Below are 19,529 nucleotides of genomic sequence, written 5' to 3'. Positions count from 1 at the left end.
TAAAACTACACAACCCCACAACTATCAAATAACCAGTCACTTTAATATGTGTTTGATCGTGTTTCCCCTTAAATTCCTAATCTAAAGCAAATATCTTTGCAAATTTTTTCACTGATTGATATACGTTCACCTTTTTTGTGTTTTATTTCATTCAGCCATAAATAGACGAAACGCCAATTCACGCTAATTGATATGCATATGTAACCACTATCAGTTTTAAAACTTAAATACATTATTAGATTGTTGCATATTGATTTCATTATTAAAACAATTCTAACCGTTAAAACGTGTGTATTTGAGATTGACCATGTAAATGATCGAAATGTAGTGTCTATTTCAAAAATATTCTTCCTTACTTCGAAGTTGTGACTTGAAATGAAACAACATTGTAAACAACAATCAAACTGAAAACGAAACTTTTGATGTAACCTTATTTGTAACAAGGGCAAAGCAATAAACTACGTTTCATATATACTGCACCAATAAGGAACAGATATAAACTTGGACTATATTGTTAAATACTGATTCTAATTTTAACATTGTAATTTATTTGGTATTCAACAAAGTCTCTATACCTTTTTCACAACAGTTAAAACGTATTTTTGGCATTCCTGTGTGCGCGTGCTGATATAATGAAACTGACGGATACAAGTATCTATAAACATACATATCAAGACGTGTTTCCCACGCGTGTTGTCCTGTGATTTTAATAACTCAGTTGTTGACTTACACACGCTGGTTATTATTGTTGGTTCGGTTTGTTTCAGCAGTTTGAATCCAAGAACAGTTGATATCACTTCAATGTGTTTTGGTCCTTTTAGACACGTGCATCAATGTTGGTTCGGTTTGTTTCAACAGTTTGAATCCAAGAACAGTTGATATCACTTCAATGTGTTTTGGTCCTTTAGACACGTGCATCATTGTTGGTTCGGTTTGTTTCAACAGTTTGAATCCAAGAACAGTTGATATCACTTCAATGTGTTTTGGTCCTTTTAGACACGTGCATCAATGTTGGTTCGGTTTGTTTCAACAGTTTGAATCCAAGGACAGTTGATATCACTTCAATGTGTTTTGGTCCTTTTAGACACGTGCATCATTGTTGGTTCGGTTTGTTTCAACAGTTTGAATCCAAGAACAGTTGATATCACTTCAATGTGTTTTGGTCCTTTTAGACACGTGCATCATTGTTGGTTCGGTTATTTTCAACAATTTGAATCCAAGAACAGCTGATATCACTTCAATGTGTTTTGGTCCTTTTAGACACGTGCATCATTGTTGGTTCGGTTTGTTTCAACAGTTTGAATCCAAGAACAGTTGATATCACTTCAATGCGTTTTGATCCTTTTAGACACGTGCATCATTGTGGGTTCGGTTTGTTTCAACAGTTTGAATCCAAGAACAGTTGATATCACTTCAATGGGTTTTGGTCCTTTTAGACACGTGCATCATTGTTGGTTCGGTTTGTTTCAACAGTTTGAATCCGAGAACAGTTGATATCACTTCAATGTGTTTTGGTCCTTTTAGACACGTGCATCAATGTTGGTTCGGTTATTTTCAACAATTTGAATCCAAGAACAGCTGATATCACTTCAATGTGTTTTGGTCCTTTTAGACACGTGCATCATTGTTGGTTCGGTTTGTTTCAACAGTTTGAATCCAAGAACAGTTGATATCACTTCAATGTGTTTTGGTCCTTTTAGACACGTGCATCATTGTTGGTTCGGTTTGTTTCAACAGTTTGAATCCAAGAACAGTTGATATCACTTCAATGTGTTTTGGTCCTTTTAGACACGTGCATCATTGTTGGTTCGGTTTGTTTCAACAGTTTGAATCCAAGAACAGTTGATATCACTTCAATGTGTTTTGGTCCTTTTAAACACGTGCATCAATGTTGGTTCGGTTTGTTTCAACATTTTGAATCCAAGAACAGTTGATATCACTTCAATGTGTTTTGGTCCTTTTAGACACGTGCATCATTGTTGGTTCGGTTTATTTCAACAGTTTGAATCCAAGAACAGTTGATATCACTTCAATATGTTTTGGTCCTTTTAGACACGTGCATCATTGTTGGTTCGGTTTATTTCAACAGTTTGAATCCAAGAACAGTTGATATCACTTCAATATGTTTTGGTCCTTTTAGACACGTGCATCATTGTTGGTTCGGTTTGTTTCAACAGTTTGAATCCAAGAACAGTTGATATCACTTCAATGTGTTTTGGTCCTTTTAGACACGTGCATCATTGTTGGTTCGGTTATTTTCAACAATTTGAATCCAAGAACAGCTGATATCACTTCAATGTGTTTTGGTCCTTTTAGACACGTGCATCATTGTTGGTTCGGTTTGTTTCAACAGTTTGAATCCAAGAACAGTTGACATCACTTCAATGTGTTTTGGTCCTTTTAGACACGTGCATCATTGTGGGTTCGGTTTGTTTCAACAGTTTGAATCCAAGAACAGTTGATATCACTTCAATGGGTTTTGGTCCTTTTAGACACGTGCATCATTGTTGGTTCGGTTTGTTTCAACAGTTTGAATCCAAGAACAGCTGATATCACTTCAATGTGTTTTGGTCCTTTTAGACACGTGCATCGTTGTTGGTTCGGTTTGTTTCAACAGTTTGAATCCAAGAACAGTTGATATCACTTCAATGTGTTTTGGTCCTTTTAGACACGTGCATCATTGTTGGTTCGGTTTGTTTCAACATTTTGAATCCAAGAACAGTTGATATCACTTCAATGTGTTTTGGTCCTTTTAGACACGTGCATCATTGTTGGTTCGGTTATTTTCAACAATTTGAATCCAAGAACAGTTGATATCACTTCAATGTGTTTTGGTCCTTTTAGACACGTGCATCATTGTTGGTTCGGTTTGTTTCAACAGTTTGAATCCAAGAACAGTTGATATCACTTCAATGTGTTTTGGTCCTTTTAGACACGTGCATCATTGTTGGTTCGGTTTGTTTCAACAGTTTTAATCCAAGAACAGTTGATATCACTTCAATGTGTTTTGGTCCTTTTAGACACGTGCATCATTGTTGGTTCGGTTTGTTTCAACAGTTTGAATCCAAGAACAGTTGATATCACTTCAATGTGTTTTGGTCCTTTTAGACACGTGCATCATTGTTGGTTCGGTTATTTTCAACAATTTGAATCCAAGAACAGCTGATATCACTCAATGTGTTTTGGTCCTTTTAGACACGTGCATCATTGTTGGTTCGGTTTGTTTCAACAGTTTGAATCCAAGAACAGTTGATATCACTTCAATGTGTTTTGGTCCTTTTAGACACGTGCATCATTGTTGGTTCGGTTTGTTTCAACAGTTTGAATCCAAGAACAGTTGATATCACTTCAATGTGTTTTGGTCCATTTAGAAACGTGCATCATTGTTGGTTCGGTTTGTTTCAACAGTTTGAATCCAAGAACAGTTGATATCACTTCAATGTGTTTTGGTCCTTTTAGACACGTGTATCATTGTTGGTTCGGTTTGTTTCAACAGTTTGAATCCAAGAACAGTTGATATCACTTCAATGTGTTTTAGTCCTTTTAGACACGTGCATCATTGCTGGTTCGGTTTGTTTCAACAGTTTGAATCCAAGGACAGTTGATATCACTTCAATGGGTTTTGGTCCTTTTAGACACGTGCATCATTGTTGGTTCGGTTTGTTTCAACAGTTTGAATCCAAGAACAGTTGATATCACTTCAATGTGTTTTGGTCCTTTTAGACACGTGCATCAATGTTCCATTAACTGATAACAGTGTTATAATTTAGTTTGAACTGTGTTATCGAACTTGTATATTATCGATTTCCGCCCTCGAAGCTGTATGGGTGAAACACTGGGAGATATAGGTCGTTGTTTTATTTATATTAACGAAAGCACATTAAAACACAGTTTTGAATTTTCTAATAAAATGCAAAATATTAAGCTAAACAAGTATAATTACTTATTACTGAACTACAACAAAGTAGATAATTGTTTAACATATTACAGTACAGCTTTTGTATTGATAAACTAGCTAAAGCTAGCTTAAGCCATAAGACGACACAATCAAATCAGAAGCATCTGGATTCCTCAGTTTGCCATATTATCCTGCTGTCTTTCCTGCTAGGGGAGAAATGACAACATATCCAATAACCCTCGTAACGATTTATTCTTTTATCTGCCATAGAGTGTAGACGTTACAAGCACCATAAGAATCGATGCTTTGCAGTGTGTCTGTGATGACTGTCTTATGTTGTGCAGTTAGTCAACGAAATCCAGTATTTAATTGGTACAGTCGATGTCGTGAATTTAACCCTTGACTTCTCGTTAAACGTCTCTGTCCGAAACGACTCTAGACCATTGTACGTAAAATAAATTTCTCGAAGCAAGAGAATGATTTTGCAAAGCCGTTCGCTCTACTGCGATTTACTAAAGAATTAAACTCGTGCCACGTGGTTTTCTGGTAGCTCTTTGTTTTCCCAGTAGCAAGCGATGTTTTTTTGTGTGTTCCTTTTTGCACAGGATGTTAGTAACAGTTGCAGTCAATGGTCAGAGATAGTTGATTTTGAAAGTCAGCAACTGAACTACATTGTTTGAGATATTTCTAAGAGTTGAAGATCTGTCACAGTCCTTTTCTAGAAATATCTTATGTCACATCTGGAAGGTTTGGTATCAAGATAGTGACTTCTTTTATTTGGGAAATTTGTGCATTGCCAACCACGAGTATCGAAAACCAAGTTTTAGCATTGTAAGGCTTAAGATTTACCACTGAACCACTAGGGGGAGACAAGGTCGTGAAGAATAGAAAATTATACAGCTTAACATAAACTATAAACAATTAGAAATAACGTAAATGTAATTTAGATGCATTTGAATATTCATCTGTAAGCATGTCTACAAAAATAATATTTGTTGCCTAATGAAAGTCAGAAACATTACATATGACTTATCTAATAAACTGCGTAAATATATTATAACCATAAAATTTTCAAACCATAAACCAAAACACATTAACAAGAAATTTTTTTTTTTTTTAATACGCTGTGTATTTGAAAGAAAAAAAAACCTTATAGTACAAGCTACAAGGTGGGATTATAAAATGTATTCCAGGTTTTGCAGGTGACTGAAGAAGTAGGACCCACATCGCGGTGGGGATACACCATCTATCAGTCTTAACCTCCAGTTCGCTAGTCTCACATAAGAAGATTAGAAATTAGGAGAGATGTGGGTGCTCTCCTAAGGCAGCCAAATGTCTCGTCATTTAATTACTGACACCAATGAATGGATTAACGACCTTCCCACTGCCCCTTTCTACTACAATCAAGGGAACTGGCTTGAAGGAATCAATGTGTTTGTTTTAGAATTTCGCGCAAAGTTACACAAGGACTATCTGCGCTAGCCATCCCTTATTTAACAGTACTAGACTAGAGGGAAGGCAGCTAGTCATCACCACCCTACGCCAACTCTTGCGCTACTCTTTTACCAACAAATAGTAACATTATAATAACACCACGACAGAAAGGGCCAACATGTTTGGTGTTAAGAGGATTCGAACCCGCGACCCTCAGATTACGAGTCGAGCACATGAACCATTTCGCCATGCCGGGCCATCTAACAATAAATAAAACTGTGTTTCTCGCTACACTAACATCCATCCACATACAACTAGGTGTATTAAAAATCCAATTTCATGCAAAGTATTGTATTACTTGTACTTTGAAAGTACACGTGTATTCACGTAATCAAAATGTTGCATAACTGATGTAATAAGTATCCAAGTGTAAGTAGTAGTTTTACAGATCTAGTTCTGCAGTGTATTTTTATCACTGGTTTCAGAAAACGCAAGTAGATTCTCACTGCTATTAAAATATTGTATTTTTAAGTTCTTCAGTTTACAGCAATGTGTACGTTTCGAGTTAATTCAGCTCTGGTTGTGTAGTGTTTGTTGTTGTTGATTCAACCGTATAATTGTAAATAGTTGTGTGCTAACTATATTCTATCATCAAGTTATGAGTTGTAATATTTTACTCAACCAACAACATCTAGCATTTTATTTTCATTGGTATATACATTATCGAACTATGCCTAACTTCTATTACTGTTATACTGTAAAGAGGCAATCGCTAAGCTTTAATTCGCTTCACATAAAGTTAACATAACTTTTATCACAGAGGGATGAGCGCCCCTCATAAGAACAGTTTACATTTGTTAAAACATATTCGAACTAGGAAATACGTACACAAGAATTATATTGGTTTGTTCATAGGAAATTTCAGACTATGGAATAGTGCAAAGCCATCAAGTATAATGGCCCGGCATGGCCAAGCGTGTTAAGGCGTGCGACTCGTAATCTGAGGGTTGCGGGTTCGCATCCCGGTCGCGCCAAACATGCTCGCCCTTTCAGCCGTGGGGGCGTTATAATGTGACGGTCAATCCCACTATTCGTTGGTAAAAGAGTAGCCCAAGAGGTGGCGGTGGGTGGTGATTACTAGCTGCCTTCCCTCTGGTCTTACACTGCTAAATTAGGGACGGCTAGCACAGATAGCCCTCGAGTAGCTTTGTGCGAAATTCCAAATCAAACAAACAAAATCAAGTATAATTTTAAGTCTGGCAGAATATTCAAGAGTCTATTCTGAGATCAGTAAATGATATAAGATCAAAGTATGCAGCATTTCGACGAATGGATTCTTCAGCGGTTTCGGTGGAAAGAAAAAAACAAACTCTTTCAATCAGATGATTAGAACATAAAGAGGCGTGAAATCATACACACCAATAGAATTTAGAGCTACACTTTTGTCTCCTTTGACAACTAAAAGTTAATGAAACTAGGCCTATCTCTTTTAAAACTAACGAAGACTTACAAACTTTCAATCAGTTCTCAATATGAGCGTCTGGTTCATGAAAGAAATGGGGAAGAAGCCCCTTCGATCACATACATGTTAAATCTATAGATAGCAGCTCCAACAGACTACAATGTGCTCATTGTTAAAACAGATGGTTAATTATGTAAGTTATTGTAAATCAGACAATGGCCTATCCTTTTCTAAGCCTACAATAATCAAACCTTCAAAAACATTAGAGTTAGTGAAACTAATATTTCAATTATTAAAATCCTGCCTAACGTAAAGTAATTATCTCTTCGTAAAAATATACCATTTGTTACATTTTACATGTAGAATTATTAGTACTAAACTTAACAAAGTGTTAAACTGGATAACCTAATAAAGCGTTTATAAAAATACTAAAACTGAGGCCCAACTTAGTGTCAGGACTGGTATAAACCTCTCAACGATAAAGTAAAAAACAAAAGAATCGATTTCAAAGTTGTCTTCGATTTTCCGGTCAATCTTAAGCCGTGAGGGCTTTACACGACCAAACCTTGTTCTGTTAACAACAATATCTCTTGATCTTTAAATCGTTCAGTTTGTCTTTCTGGCGTTATCATATAGATCGCAACCTTACCGCATGCTGTTGGTGTGCTACGCTTGAGACCTCCAATAAAATCAAATTATGTGGATGTGGGGAACAAGAGATTTTATTTGATAAAAGTTTTTTCTTACAAGTTTGAGGTAAAAATTAAAGACAACTAAGTGGATGGGTACACACGCCGTATAAAATTCGCAAGGCGAAGAGCCAAAAATATTAACTACAAATAAGAAGTAAAAACCAGTGAAATGAATATTGTGTTCCTGCTGAGAAACTGAGGGAAGACAAATAAGCATTTTTTCATAAAATTTAACTCGTGCACCACAAGAAGCAAGGAGGGTACATGTTTTCACCCAAGGATTTCTGTTCCAGAAACAAAGATAACCACTCCAACTTAGTAAGTAAGCACTCTTCAGCGCTTACGAATTTCCAGACGTCTTTGGGTACTTTCTAAGTTACAAAACACTTCTACAAACTTTGTTCATCGGTAGTCAGACAAGAGGATGGAAATATATTTTATATTTATATCCCCTTTCAATAGAACTCAAAACCAAATGAGTGAAAGTTATATGTGGTAGCAGTTTTAAAAGGCTAACAACTAACTTATGAATGCTTCCTCAATCCATTTATTTGTTCTCAAGTTGTACAACATTTTATATTGTTTTCGCAATTTTTTTTAGTTAAATACCTTTCGTTGGAGAGTTCTTCCAACTGTCTAACACTTAGATTTAGTGTCTATATGTCTAGACTTAGTGTCGATATGGTGTCTATAAGTCTAGATTTAGTGTCGATATGGTGTCTATATGTCTAGATTTAGTGTCTATATGTCTAGACTTAGTGTCGATATGGTGTCTATAAGTCTAGATTTAGTGTCTATATGTCTAGACTTAGTGTCGATATGGTGTTTATAAGTCTAGATTTAATGTCTATATGTCTATATTTAGTGTCGATATGTCTAGACTTAGTGTCGATATGGTGTCTATAAGTCTAGATTTAGTGTCTATATGTCAAGACTTAGTGTCGATATGGTGTCTATAAGTCTAGATTTAGTGTCGATATGTCTAGACTTAGTGTCGATATGGTGTCTGTAAGTCTAGATTTAGTGTCTATATGTCTAGACTTAGTGTCGATATGGTGTCTGTAAGTCTAGATTTAGTGTCGATAAGTCTAGATTTAGTGTCTATAAGTCTAGATTTAGTGTCGATAAGTCTAGATTTAGTGTCTATAAGTCTAGATTTAGTGTCTATATGTGTAGACTTAGTGTCGATATGGTGTCTGTATGTCTAGATTTAGTGTCTATATGTGTAGACTTAGTGTCGATATGGTGTCTGTAAGTCTAGATTTAGTGTCTATATGTCTAGACTTAGTGTCGATATGGTGTCTGTAAGTCTAGATTTAGTGTCGATAAGTCTAGATTTAGTGTCTATAAGTCTAGATTTAGTGTCGATAAGTCTAGATTTAGTGTCTATAAGTCTAGATTTAGTGTCTATATGTGTAGACTTAGTGTCGATATGGTGTCTGTATGTCTAGATTTAGTGTCTATATGTGTAGACTTAGTGTCGATATGGTGTCTGTAAGTCTAGATTTAGTGTCTATATGTCTAGACTTAGTGTCGATATGGTGTCTGTAAGTCTAGATTTAGTGTCGATAAGTCTAGATTTAGTGTCTATAAGTCTAGATTTAGTGTCGATAAGTCTAGATTTAGTGTCTATAAGTCTAGATTTAGTGTCTATATGTGTAGACTTAGTGTCGATATGGTGTCTATAAGTCTAGATTTAGTGTCTATATGTCTAGACTTAGTGTCGATATGGTATCTATAAGTCTAGATTAAGTCCCTCTTTGTGTATATTTATGGTGCAAATTTCCATACTATCATGAACACCTTCACAATTAAAGTTTTAGTCGAGAAGTTAACTTATCGTGTCTTTTCTATCATGTTAGGATAACAGATAATACCTCGTAAATGGCCTGGCATGGCCAGGTGGGTTAAGGCGTTCGACTTGTAATGTGAGGATCGCGGGTTCGAATCCCCGTCGCACTAAACATTATCGCCCTTTCAGTTGTGGGGGCGTTATAATGTGACGATTAATCCCACAATTCGTTGGTAAAAGAGTAGCCCAAGAGTTGGCGGTGGATGGTGATGAGTAGCTGCCTTCCCTCTAGTTTTAAACTGCTAAATTAAAATCGGCTAGCGCAGATAGCTCTCATGTCGTTTTGCGCGAAATTCGAAAACAAGCAAACAAACATTAAGATAACTTAGTGTATGATGAATAATACGCTACACTGGCCATATTGTTAACAGATACCGATTATTTGACACCTACTATTATTAAAACGAAATCTCTTAGAGCTTGGACTATGTTCTAATAATAAAAAAAAAAACAGTGAAAAGGTAAACTTTCCAATTTTACGGGCAAAGATGCACTTTGACATTGATTGACGTTTCGTAGTTAATGTGATGCTGTTGATAGTTAGCCGTTCTGGTAAAGGCTTTTGACATCTATTTGTAATGCAAAATAGTCAGATGCTCAGGTTCTAAAGATGTGTTCAGACCAGAAAAATGGAACGTGCATCAATCTGAGGCACTAGGAGAATCCATAAAACGTTTTACTATAAGTTCTATCTCAACCATCGTAACTGCTGTGTATTCTAACAAATGGAACTCCATTAACACAAAGTTAATGTTAAAAGACGTTTGAGTGTGTCAGAGAACAGTGCGAAATATACTCAAGAAGATTTTTCTTTACAGAAAAAATAACGTTCTCTTACACTAGACAGCTTAAGGAAAGTGTGCGGGAAAGAAGCATGTGTTTGGGACACGAATTTCTTACGTCGGAACCTTTTAAAATGGAACTACGTTTGAGGTTATTGTAAAGAAGGTTAGTTGTCAGATAGACCATGGCCCAACGTGTGACATGAATTGTAATGATGTGGCGAGACTCCAAAAGGGTCTTAACTTGCTTAACCTACATACAATATAACAACTAAGTATGTGTTGTTAAATTAAAATAAAACTTAATTGTAATGCTGTTAAATATTAAATATATTAAACTTACACCTATCTTGATGTAACTATCTGGACTAGTTAGGTTATTAACATACTTGATTTATTAGCTGTCAAATCAATCTACTTAAACATTACACCTCAAGTAAAACTGTCTCCATTGTGATGGAAAACACGAAGTCTTGAGTTTAAGTGGGTTATATATATATAAGTTATAAAAAGTTTCTTAGAGTTATCGGTTTAAAGAAGAAAATTGCAGTAAGTAGTTTTGTCATGAAAACTTTCGAACTTAACTCTGACATTAAACGCTTTTTGGTAATTTAGTAACATTATTACGATACTTACTAATGTTACACTATAATTACTTCGTGGTCATGTTTGTATGTTACTGTTTTGAATGTAATACTGCAGCACTTTGAGGCTTTGGTTTGAAATTAGTTATAAAACACTTATCATAAGAACTGATAAACATATCAATTTTATGAGTTTAATACATGTCACGTGAATCACTAACAGTTACAGGGTAAGAGATACAGTGGACAACTACAAGCTGATCCACGATAATGATCAGACGTAACTGACTGACTGCTTCTGCGTAATTTGATGTCTTGCTGAACATGGAAGATATTTTGTGAAAAGATTTGTTATCTTACTGATGTTATTACATCACACGCTAGCCTTCTTATACAACCTACTCATGAACGACCACGTGCTTATAATGCAACCGTTTCAACATCTGATAAATTCTCCCATTTCTCAAACTTGTACAAAAGACATTTTGTGGAGATTTTTTGTCAGTTTTCATATTTCATTCAATATTCTTTATTTTTATATGAGCTATAAGAAACTGTAAGTTCGTTGTTGTGTTAAAAATCATAAAATTGTCTACATGTTTATTGTTGGAGACTTCGGAGAAAAACAAACTGTAAATTTATTATTGGAGGTGCTGGAATAAAGTATTTCTGTTATTGGAGACCTTGCAAGAAATTGTAAGTTTGTTGTTGGAGACTCTGGATTAAACAGTACGTTTCTTGTTGGAGATCCTGGAAGACACTAGGTGACCCGGCATGGCTAGGTGGGTTAAGGCGTGCGACAAGTAATCCGAGGGTGGCGGGTTCGAATCCCCGTCACACCAAACATGCTTGTCCTTTCAGCCGGTCAATCCCACTATTCGTTGGTGAAAGAGTAGCCCAAGCTTTTGCAGTGGGTAGTGATGAATAGCTGCCTTCCCTCTAGTCTTAGACTGCTAAATTAGGGACGGCTAGAGCAGATAGCCCTCGTGTAACTTTGCGCGAAATTAAAAAAAACAAGAAACTATGAATATACTATTGGAAAACCCGAAATAAACTGTAAGTTTGTTGGTAGTGACTGTGAAATAAACATGATATGTTTATTGTTAAAAAAACGTGTTGCAATGTCGCTCTTTTCTGAGTCACAGTGACTCAGTTTATACAAAAGACGAAGAAGTTGTGTTACCCAAATATCACTTAACATTCTTAATAGAACAAATAATTGCTGAAACAAGAAAATAAGTTCCAGACGCCAGAAAGTTAACAGAAAGCGTCTCGCATAATATACGTTAGATATATAGAAGGTAACAAAATATACCAGGACATCCGATATACCAAAATTTACAGTAGTAGCCAAAATATTAAGGATTGTTTGATACACTGTAACGAATAGTCGGAAATAACTTACTTTTATAACAATATATACAACCATAGTCAAGTATAAGAGTTTGTTTACGGTGATGTCGTCAAGTATAGGATAGTGTTTATTACAGTAATTCATTCAAGTATAGGACAGTGTTTATTACAGTGATTCATTCAAGTATAGGACAGTGTTTATTAAAGCGATTCATTCAAGTGGAAGACAGTGTTTATTACAGTGATTCATTCAAGTATAGAACAGTGTTTATTACAGTGATTCATTCAAGTATAGAACAGTGTTTATTACAGTGATGTAGTCAAGTATAGGACAGTGTTTATTACAGTAATTCATTCAAGTATAGGACAGTGTTTATTACAGTGATTCATTCAAGTATAGGACAGTGTTTATTACAGTGATTTATTCAAGTATAGGACAGTGTTTATTACAGTGATTCATTCAAGTATAGGACAGTGTTTATTACAGTGATTCATTCAAGTATAGGACAATGTTTATTACAGTGATGTAGTCAAGTATAGGACAGTGTTTATTACAGTAATTCATTCAAGTATAGGACAGTGTTTATTACAGTGATTCATTCAAGTATAGGACAGTGTTTATTAAAGCGATTCATTCAAGTGGAAGACAGTGTTTATTACAGTGATTCATTCAAGTATAGAACAGTGTTTATTACAGTGATTCATTCAAGTATAGAACAGTGTTTATTACAGTGATGTAGTCAAGTATAGGACAGTGTTTATTACAGTAATTCATTCAAGTATAGGACAGTGTTTATTACAGTGATTCATTCAAGTATAGGACAGTGTTTATTACAGTGATTTATTCAAGTATAGGACAGTGTTTATTACAGTGATTCATTCAAGTATAGAACAGTGTTTATTACAGTGATTCATTCAAGTATAGAACAGTGTTTATTACAGTGATGTAGTCAAGTATAGGACAGTGTTTATTACAGTAATTCATTCAAGTATAGGACAGTGTTTATTACAGTGATTCATTCAAGTATAGGACAGTGTTTATTACAGTGATTTATTCAAGTATAGGACAGTGTTTATTACAGTGATTCATTCAAGTATAGAACAGTGTTTATTACAGTGATGTAGTCAAGTATAGGACAGTGTTTATTACAGTAATTCATTCAAGTATAGGACAGTGTTTATTACAGTGATTCATTCAAGTATAGGACAGTGTTTATTACAGTGATTCATTCAAGTATAGGACAGTGTTTATTACAGTGATTCATTCAAGTATAGAACAGTGTTTATTACAGTGATGTAGTCAAGTATAGGACAGTGTTTATTACAGTAATTCATTCAAGCATAGGACAGTGTTTATTACAGTGATTCATTCAAGTATAGGACAGTGTTTATTAAAGCGATTCATTCAAGTGGAAGACAGTGTTTATTACAGTGATTCATTCAAGTATAGAACAGTGTTTATTACAGTGATTCATTCAAGTATAGAACAGTGTTTATTACAGTGATGTAGTCAAGTATAGGACAGTGTTTATTACAGTAATTCATTCAAGTATAGGACAGTGTTTATTACAGTGATTCATTCAAGTATAGGACAGTGTTTATTACAGTGATTTATTCAAGTATAGGACAGTGTTTATTACAGTGATTCATTCAAGTATAGGACAGTGTTTATTACAGTGATTCATTCAAGTATAGAACAGTGTTTATTACAGTGATGTAGTCAAGTATAGGACAGTGTTTATTACAGTAATTCATTCAAGTATAGGACAGTGTTTATTACAGTGATTCATTCAAGTATAGGACAGTGTTTATTACAGTGATTTATTCAAGTATAGGACAGTGTTTATTACAGTGATTCATTCAAGTATAGGACAGTGTTTATTACAGTGATTCATTCAAGTATAGGACAATGTTTATTACAGTGATGTAGTCAAGTATAGGACAGTGTTTATTTCAGTGATGTAGTCAAGTATAGGACAGTGTTTATTACAGTGATGTAGTCAAGTATAGGACAGTGTTTATTACAGTAATTCATTCAAGTATAGGACAGTGTTTATTACAGTAATTCATTCAAGTATAGGACAGTGTTTATTACAGTGATGTAGTCAAGTATAGGACAGTGTTTATTACAGTGATTCATCCAAGTATAGGACAGTTTTCTTTCAGTGATGTAGTCCAGTGAATAGTGGTTTTATAGTGATATAGTTTAGTATAGGACTGTTTTACAGTGATTTAGTAAAGTATAGGACTGTTTTTATAGTGATATAGGTTAGTATAGGACAGTGTTTTTACAGTGATTTAGTAAAGTATTGGACTGTTTTTTATAGTGATATAGTTTAGTATAGGACTGTTTTTTATAGTGATATAGTTTAGTATAGGACTGTTTTTTATAGTGATATAGTTTAGTAGAGGACTGTTTTTACAGTGATTTAGTAAAGTATAGGACTGTTTTTTATAGTGATACAGTTTAGTATAGGACTGTTTTTACAGTGATGTAATCAAGTATAGGACAGTGTTTTTACAGTGATTTAGTAAAGTATAGGACTGTTTTTTATAGTGATATAGTTTAGTATAGGACTGTTTTTTATAGTGATATAGTTTAGTATAGGACTGTTTTTACAGTGATTTAGTAAAGTATAGGACTCTTTTTTATAGTGATATAGTTTAGTATAGGACTGTTTTTAACAAGGTTGTACGAAAGCGTTAGAGGAAGTAAATCATTATATTAACATTCAAATAATTGTTAGAATTTCGAGCTGAAATACCTATTTCATGAAATATAATTTTGTTATGAACTATCCATAAAATTATATTCTATACCCAAATCATTAAAGTTAATTTAGATCTTCGTGCAAATGTAAAAACATAGTTTAACCTACGTGAAATCAAAGAATTCTTAATATATATTAAAATCTATAGCGTAATTTGTTGGAAACCGTAATTACATGTTAGATAACATACATCTGGTACATTTATATGTTCACTATGCCACGAGTACGTTATTACAACTAGTGATATCTCATCAATGGGGCAATTTTCATTATAAATGATGGAGTCGTTCAACCACATGTTTAGTAATACATTGAAATAAGCATGGGCAAAAATATTTCGATCTGGCTTTATATGTGATTATATATATATAATATATTTCGATCTGGCTTTATATGTGATTATATATATATAATATATTTCGATCTGGCTTTATATGTGATTATATATATATAATATATTTCGATCTGGCTTTATATGTGATTATATATATATAATATATTTCGATCTGGCTTTATATGTGATTATATATATATAATATATTTCGATCTGGCTTTATATGTGATTATATATATATAATATATTTCGATCTGGCTTTATATGTGATTATATATATATAATATATTTCGATCTGGCTTTATATGTGATTATATATATATAATATATTTCGATCTGGCTTTATATGTGATTATATATATATAATATATTTCGATCTGGCTTTATATGTGATTATATATATATAATATATTTCGATCTGGCTTTATATGTGATTATATATATATAATATATTTCGATCTGGCTTTATATGTGATTATATATATATAATATATTTCGATCTGGCTTTATATGTGATTATATATATATAATATATTTCGATCTGGCTTTATATGTGATTATATATATATAATATATTTCGATCTGGTTTTATATGTGATTATATATATATAATATATTTCGATCTGGCTTTATATGTGATTATATATATATAATATATTTCGACCTGGCTTTATATGTGATTGCTCTTTGTATATATGATTTTTTTCGTTTAATACAAAGCTACAAGATAGGCTTTCTCTACTTAAATCATTAAACCCAGTGTTTGGGGTTATAAACCTAGAGACTTACCATTGAGACACCAGGGGTATTTATATATGAGGAACGGGATTTTAATTCACATATTTTTGAATGAATCAAAATTCTTATTGGTAAAATTACTTAGCACCACCAAACACACAAGCTGTTTTCCTCTAATTGTAGAATTCAATCATTCTACGTTTGTCAGTGCACAGTCTATGTTGCGTTAACCGACATTTTCCTCTGCATGATAGAAATTTCAATGTAAGTTATAAAAACAGGGCTGTTTCCGAGGAATGAATAAAGTAAGGTTGTAGCGCCGTCTAACATCTGGAAAATAAATTCTGTTATTTTTGTTAAAATTCATCTGGTGTTTAGAAATTTGGCGATTGTTTCTTCTTTTGAACATCTTCTTAAACTTAAAGCGTTTTTATTCATAAAACATCTTAAATAATAATAATAAAAGAGTTTTATTTAATACACTCGATAAAGTGTTTAGGCGTTTATATGGTACCAAAAATTTAACAGACGTCGTTCAAGAATACCCGGAATATGAACTTCTACCAACACAGAATCGCTTCATATTTAGGAGTCCTCCAAGATGGCGACTGATTAGCAGTCGAAACGTAAAGGACATAACTAGTTAATATCTGGTAGAAAGTTATTAATTATTAATTTAATCGTGGTGATCAACAACAATTGACGGCCAATCACTTTAGCACTACTATAACTTCTTAGTTTGGTGTCATTAACACAATGTACAAGTATTTTATACTTATATAACCGAAAAGATATAAAGATATATTCAACGTGTTTATGATAAAATTGGGAAACTTTTAATTGACTGTGTGATTATTAACTTAAGTTCTTAACTGATTAAAAAATAAGGAAATGAATCACACAGTTACTCAAAACCTTGCTACTTTATAATTGTGTTAAAATGTTAAAATAATATCCACAATATTAACGTTTATTCTTATTATATAGAATGCAATTTTATACAGGGTGTTCAGAAAGTCACTGTGCACTTATATATTTATTAACAGACATGTTTTAATATAGAATACAGGAGGTAAACATGAATGACAATTATAAACAATGTTGAAAGTGGCCCCCGTTGACATCAATACAGGCCTGGATCCTTCTTATTTTGTTTCTAAACACCGCTATCAGTTGCTGGCTTGAAATAGACTGAATAAAATATGATTACAAAGCTGCACAATGACTTTCCGAACACCCTGTAGAATAGATGTTTATAACAGAAACATATCCGGCGGAAATACGTTTTAACGTAGGTCTAGGGTTGGAAACATACAACTAAAACTAAGTAGGGTTGGAAACGTATGGCTAACAGTAAATAGAGTTGTAAACATACAATTAAGCCAAGTTAGGCTTCGAAACGTACAACTAAACCGAAGTAGGGTTAGCAACGTATTATTAAAGGCAAATTAGGCTTGGAGACATACAACTAAAGCTAAGCAGGGTTGGTAGCATACAAATAAAGTTAAGTACGATTGGAGCATACAAGTGAACCTGAAAGTGACATGAACATACCGATTGTAACATTTTAAATAAGGGTTAGAAACTTACCATGTAGGTTAATTGAAGCCTCAACTTCTCCCAGAGAGTTTTTAGCATGACAACTATAAGATCCAAAGTCTTCGTGGTCCACATTCCGTATCCTTAACCTCATTTCTACCTTGTACAGTCCTATTTCAACCGTCATCACATCTCGCTTCGAATCTGAGATAACCAAGGTGTCTCCATCTCTCATCCAGTAGGTCACTGATGGGGATACGATTCCAGATGACACCCAGGGTAACAGACGTCCCCAGACTTGTTCCTAACACTTCTTCGTTTGTCCAGATCATGGGTGGAACTTTGTGTAAGAAGAAATAAAATAAATCGTACACAGAGGATATTGGTTAAAGCTTTACTATCTTTAACAAATTTCTAAAATATGTTTCAGACAAGATCTAACTAACAAAACGTCTTTCTGTGCTTTTAAGTGCAACGAACAATCAGGTATTAAGTCAAGAGTAGAGCCAAACTTGACGAGTTAGTATTTTTGTTGTTGTTTGAAGTTAAGCACAAAGCCCACCATGGGTATCGAAACCCGGTTTTTAGTTGTGTGAGTCCACAGGAATACCGCTGTGCCACTGGGTGACGTTAGTGTTCCAGAAAGTTACATAATGGTGGATGTGTTGTTGCGATACAAATGTGAAGAAACAACAATCATTGTCACATTTGTAAAAAAAATAATCAGGGATAAGTGAAATATTCTATGTGTGTCATGCCCCGGCACGGCCAGGTGGTTAAGACACTCGATTCGTAATTCGAGGGTCGCGGGTTACGAGTCCCCGTCACACCAAACATGCTTGCCCTTTCAGCCGTGGGGAGCGTTATAATGTAACGGTCAATCCTACTAATCGTTGGTAAAAGAGTAGTCCAACAGTTGGCGGTTGGTGATGATGACTAGCTGCCTTCCCTCTAGTCTTACACTGTAAAATTAGGAACGGCTAGCGCAGATAGCTCTCGTGTAGCTATGCGCGAAATTCAGAAAACAAACAAATGAAATGAATTTTTAGAGATTACATTTCGTATAATATATTGCCAGGGTGATAAGAAAATACGTCTACATCATGATATAGTGTTTGGTTACACGTTTAAATGTCCACAGTAGGGCTCATACGATCCAATGAGAATGAAGCTACTGCTCCATTCTCTCTTTTGCTGTGAAGACATTAGATTTCTAAATCACTTCTCTTTATTTGATACTACGAGCCGACTTCCGCGTGCAGTGTAGGGTGTTTGGAATGTTTGTCGACACGTGTGGTCTAAGATTTAGTTCGACCATCTTTAGAAAAGTTTGGTAAATTGAAAGATGCGGTTCTGGACCATACGCATGGCTATCAAAACACGAACGATGTTAAGACAAGGGTACCTTAAATATTATACATATAAAGTGTGGTTAATCCAGTAGGTTTACTGGTGTTATACGAGGTCTTATAAGTTTGAGAATGTACAAATTTTTATTCTTTGTTTCCCTCGAACAAGGCTTAGAACAGTTCATATTAACAATAGTAACCCTCTAGGTGTAGAGGTTTGAATATACTTATCTAAATAACACACACACATATATATCAGTTTGAATTTTAAGTTTAAAGGTAAAACGAGAAGACATGATGTGTAGACTTCTTCTGATTTATAAAACGAATAATGTTTTATTTACACTGTTGAGCGATGTTTTATTACACGTGAAATTATTTAGAAAATACCTTATATGTTTTAGACTTTAAAAAAACAACTGCTGCTTACTGAGGCCAAACGTTTGAGATTCTGCTGACGAGTGATTGAAATACGATAAGTATTAAAATAATGATAATTTTTCCTCGTATTATTTTTCTTGGAGAAAGTCAGCTGACATGCTATCTAAAGATAGGTTTGATAATGTAAGAAAGGCTTATCTGTGTATACGACTATATAGGAGAATGTGCGTCAACATATATTTAACCGAGTTGATGTTAAACCTAAATAATGTGACAATTGTAAGGGAGATCGAAGCAGGACGTAAATAAACGAAAATTAATAGCAGAGATGATAAGGGTTAGAGCTTGCTTTATAACAGG

General features: G+C 34.1%; 1 protein-coding gene across 2 annotated transcripts in view; it reads right to left on the bottom strand.

Annotated features, from left to right (window-relative positions):
* Nucleotides 1-17,680, bottom strand: part of LOC143249878 (uncharacterized) — a 52,884-nt gene extending 35,204 nt beyond the window's left edge. For both annotated transcript variants that reach the window (XM_076500468.1, XM_076500469.1), the window contains exon 1: nt 17,491-17,680. In XM_076500468.1, coding sequence (XP_076356583.1) covers nt 17,491-17,674 — 184 coding nt within the window. In that variant the 5' untranslated portion in view covers nt 17,675-17,680. The remainder of the gene's footprint in view (nt 1-17,490) is intronic.
* Between the last annotated feature and the right edge of the window lie 1,849 nt (nt 17,681-19,529).

Source organism: Tachypleus tridentatus, chromosome 4 (genome assembly GCF_004210375.1).
Source record: "Tachypleus tridentatus isolate NWPU-2018 chromosome 4, ASM421037v1, whole genome shotgun sequence".
In the NCBI taxonomy this organism is placed as follows: Eukaryota; Metazoa; Arthropoda; class Merostomata; order Xiphosura; family Limulidae; genus Tachypleus; species Tachypleus tridentatus.
This window is presented reverse-complemented; position numbering and strand designations above follow the sequence as displayed.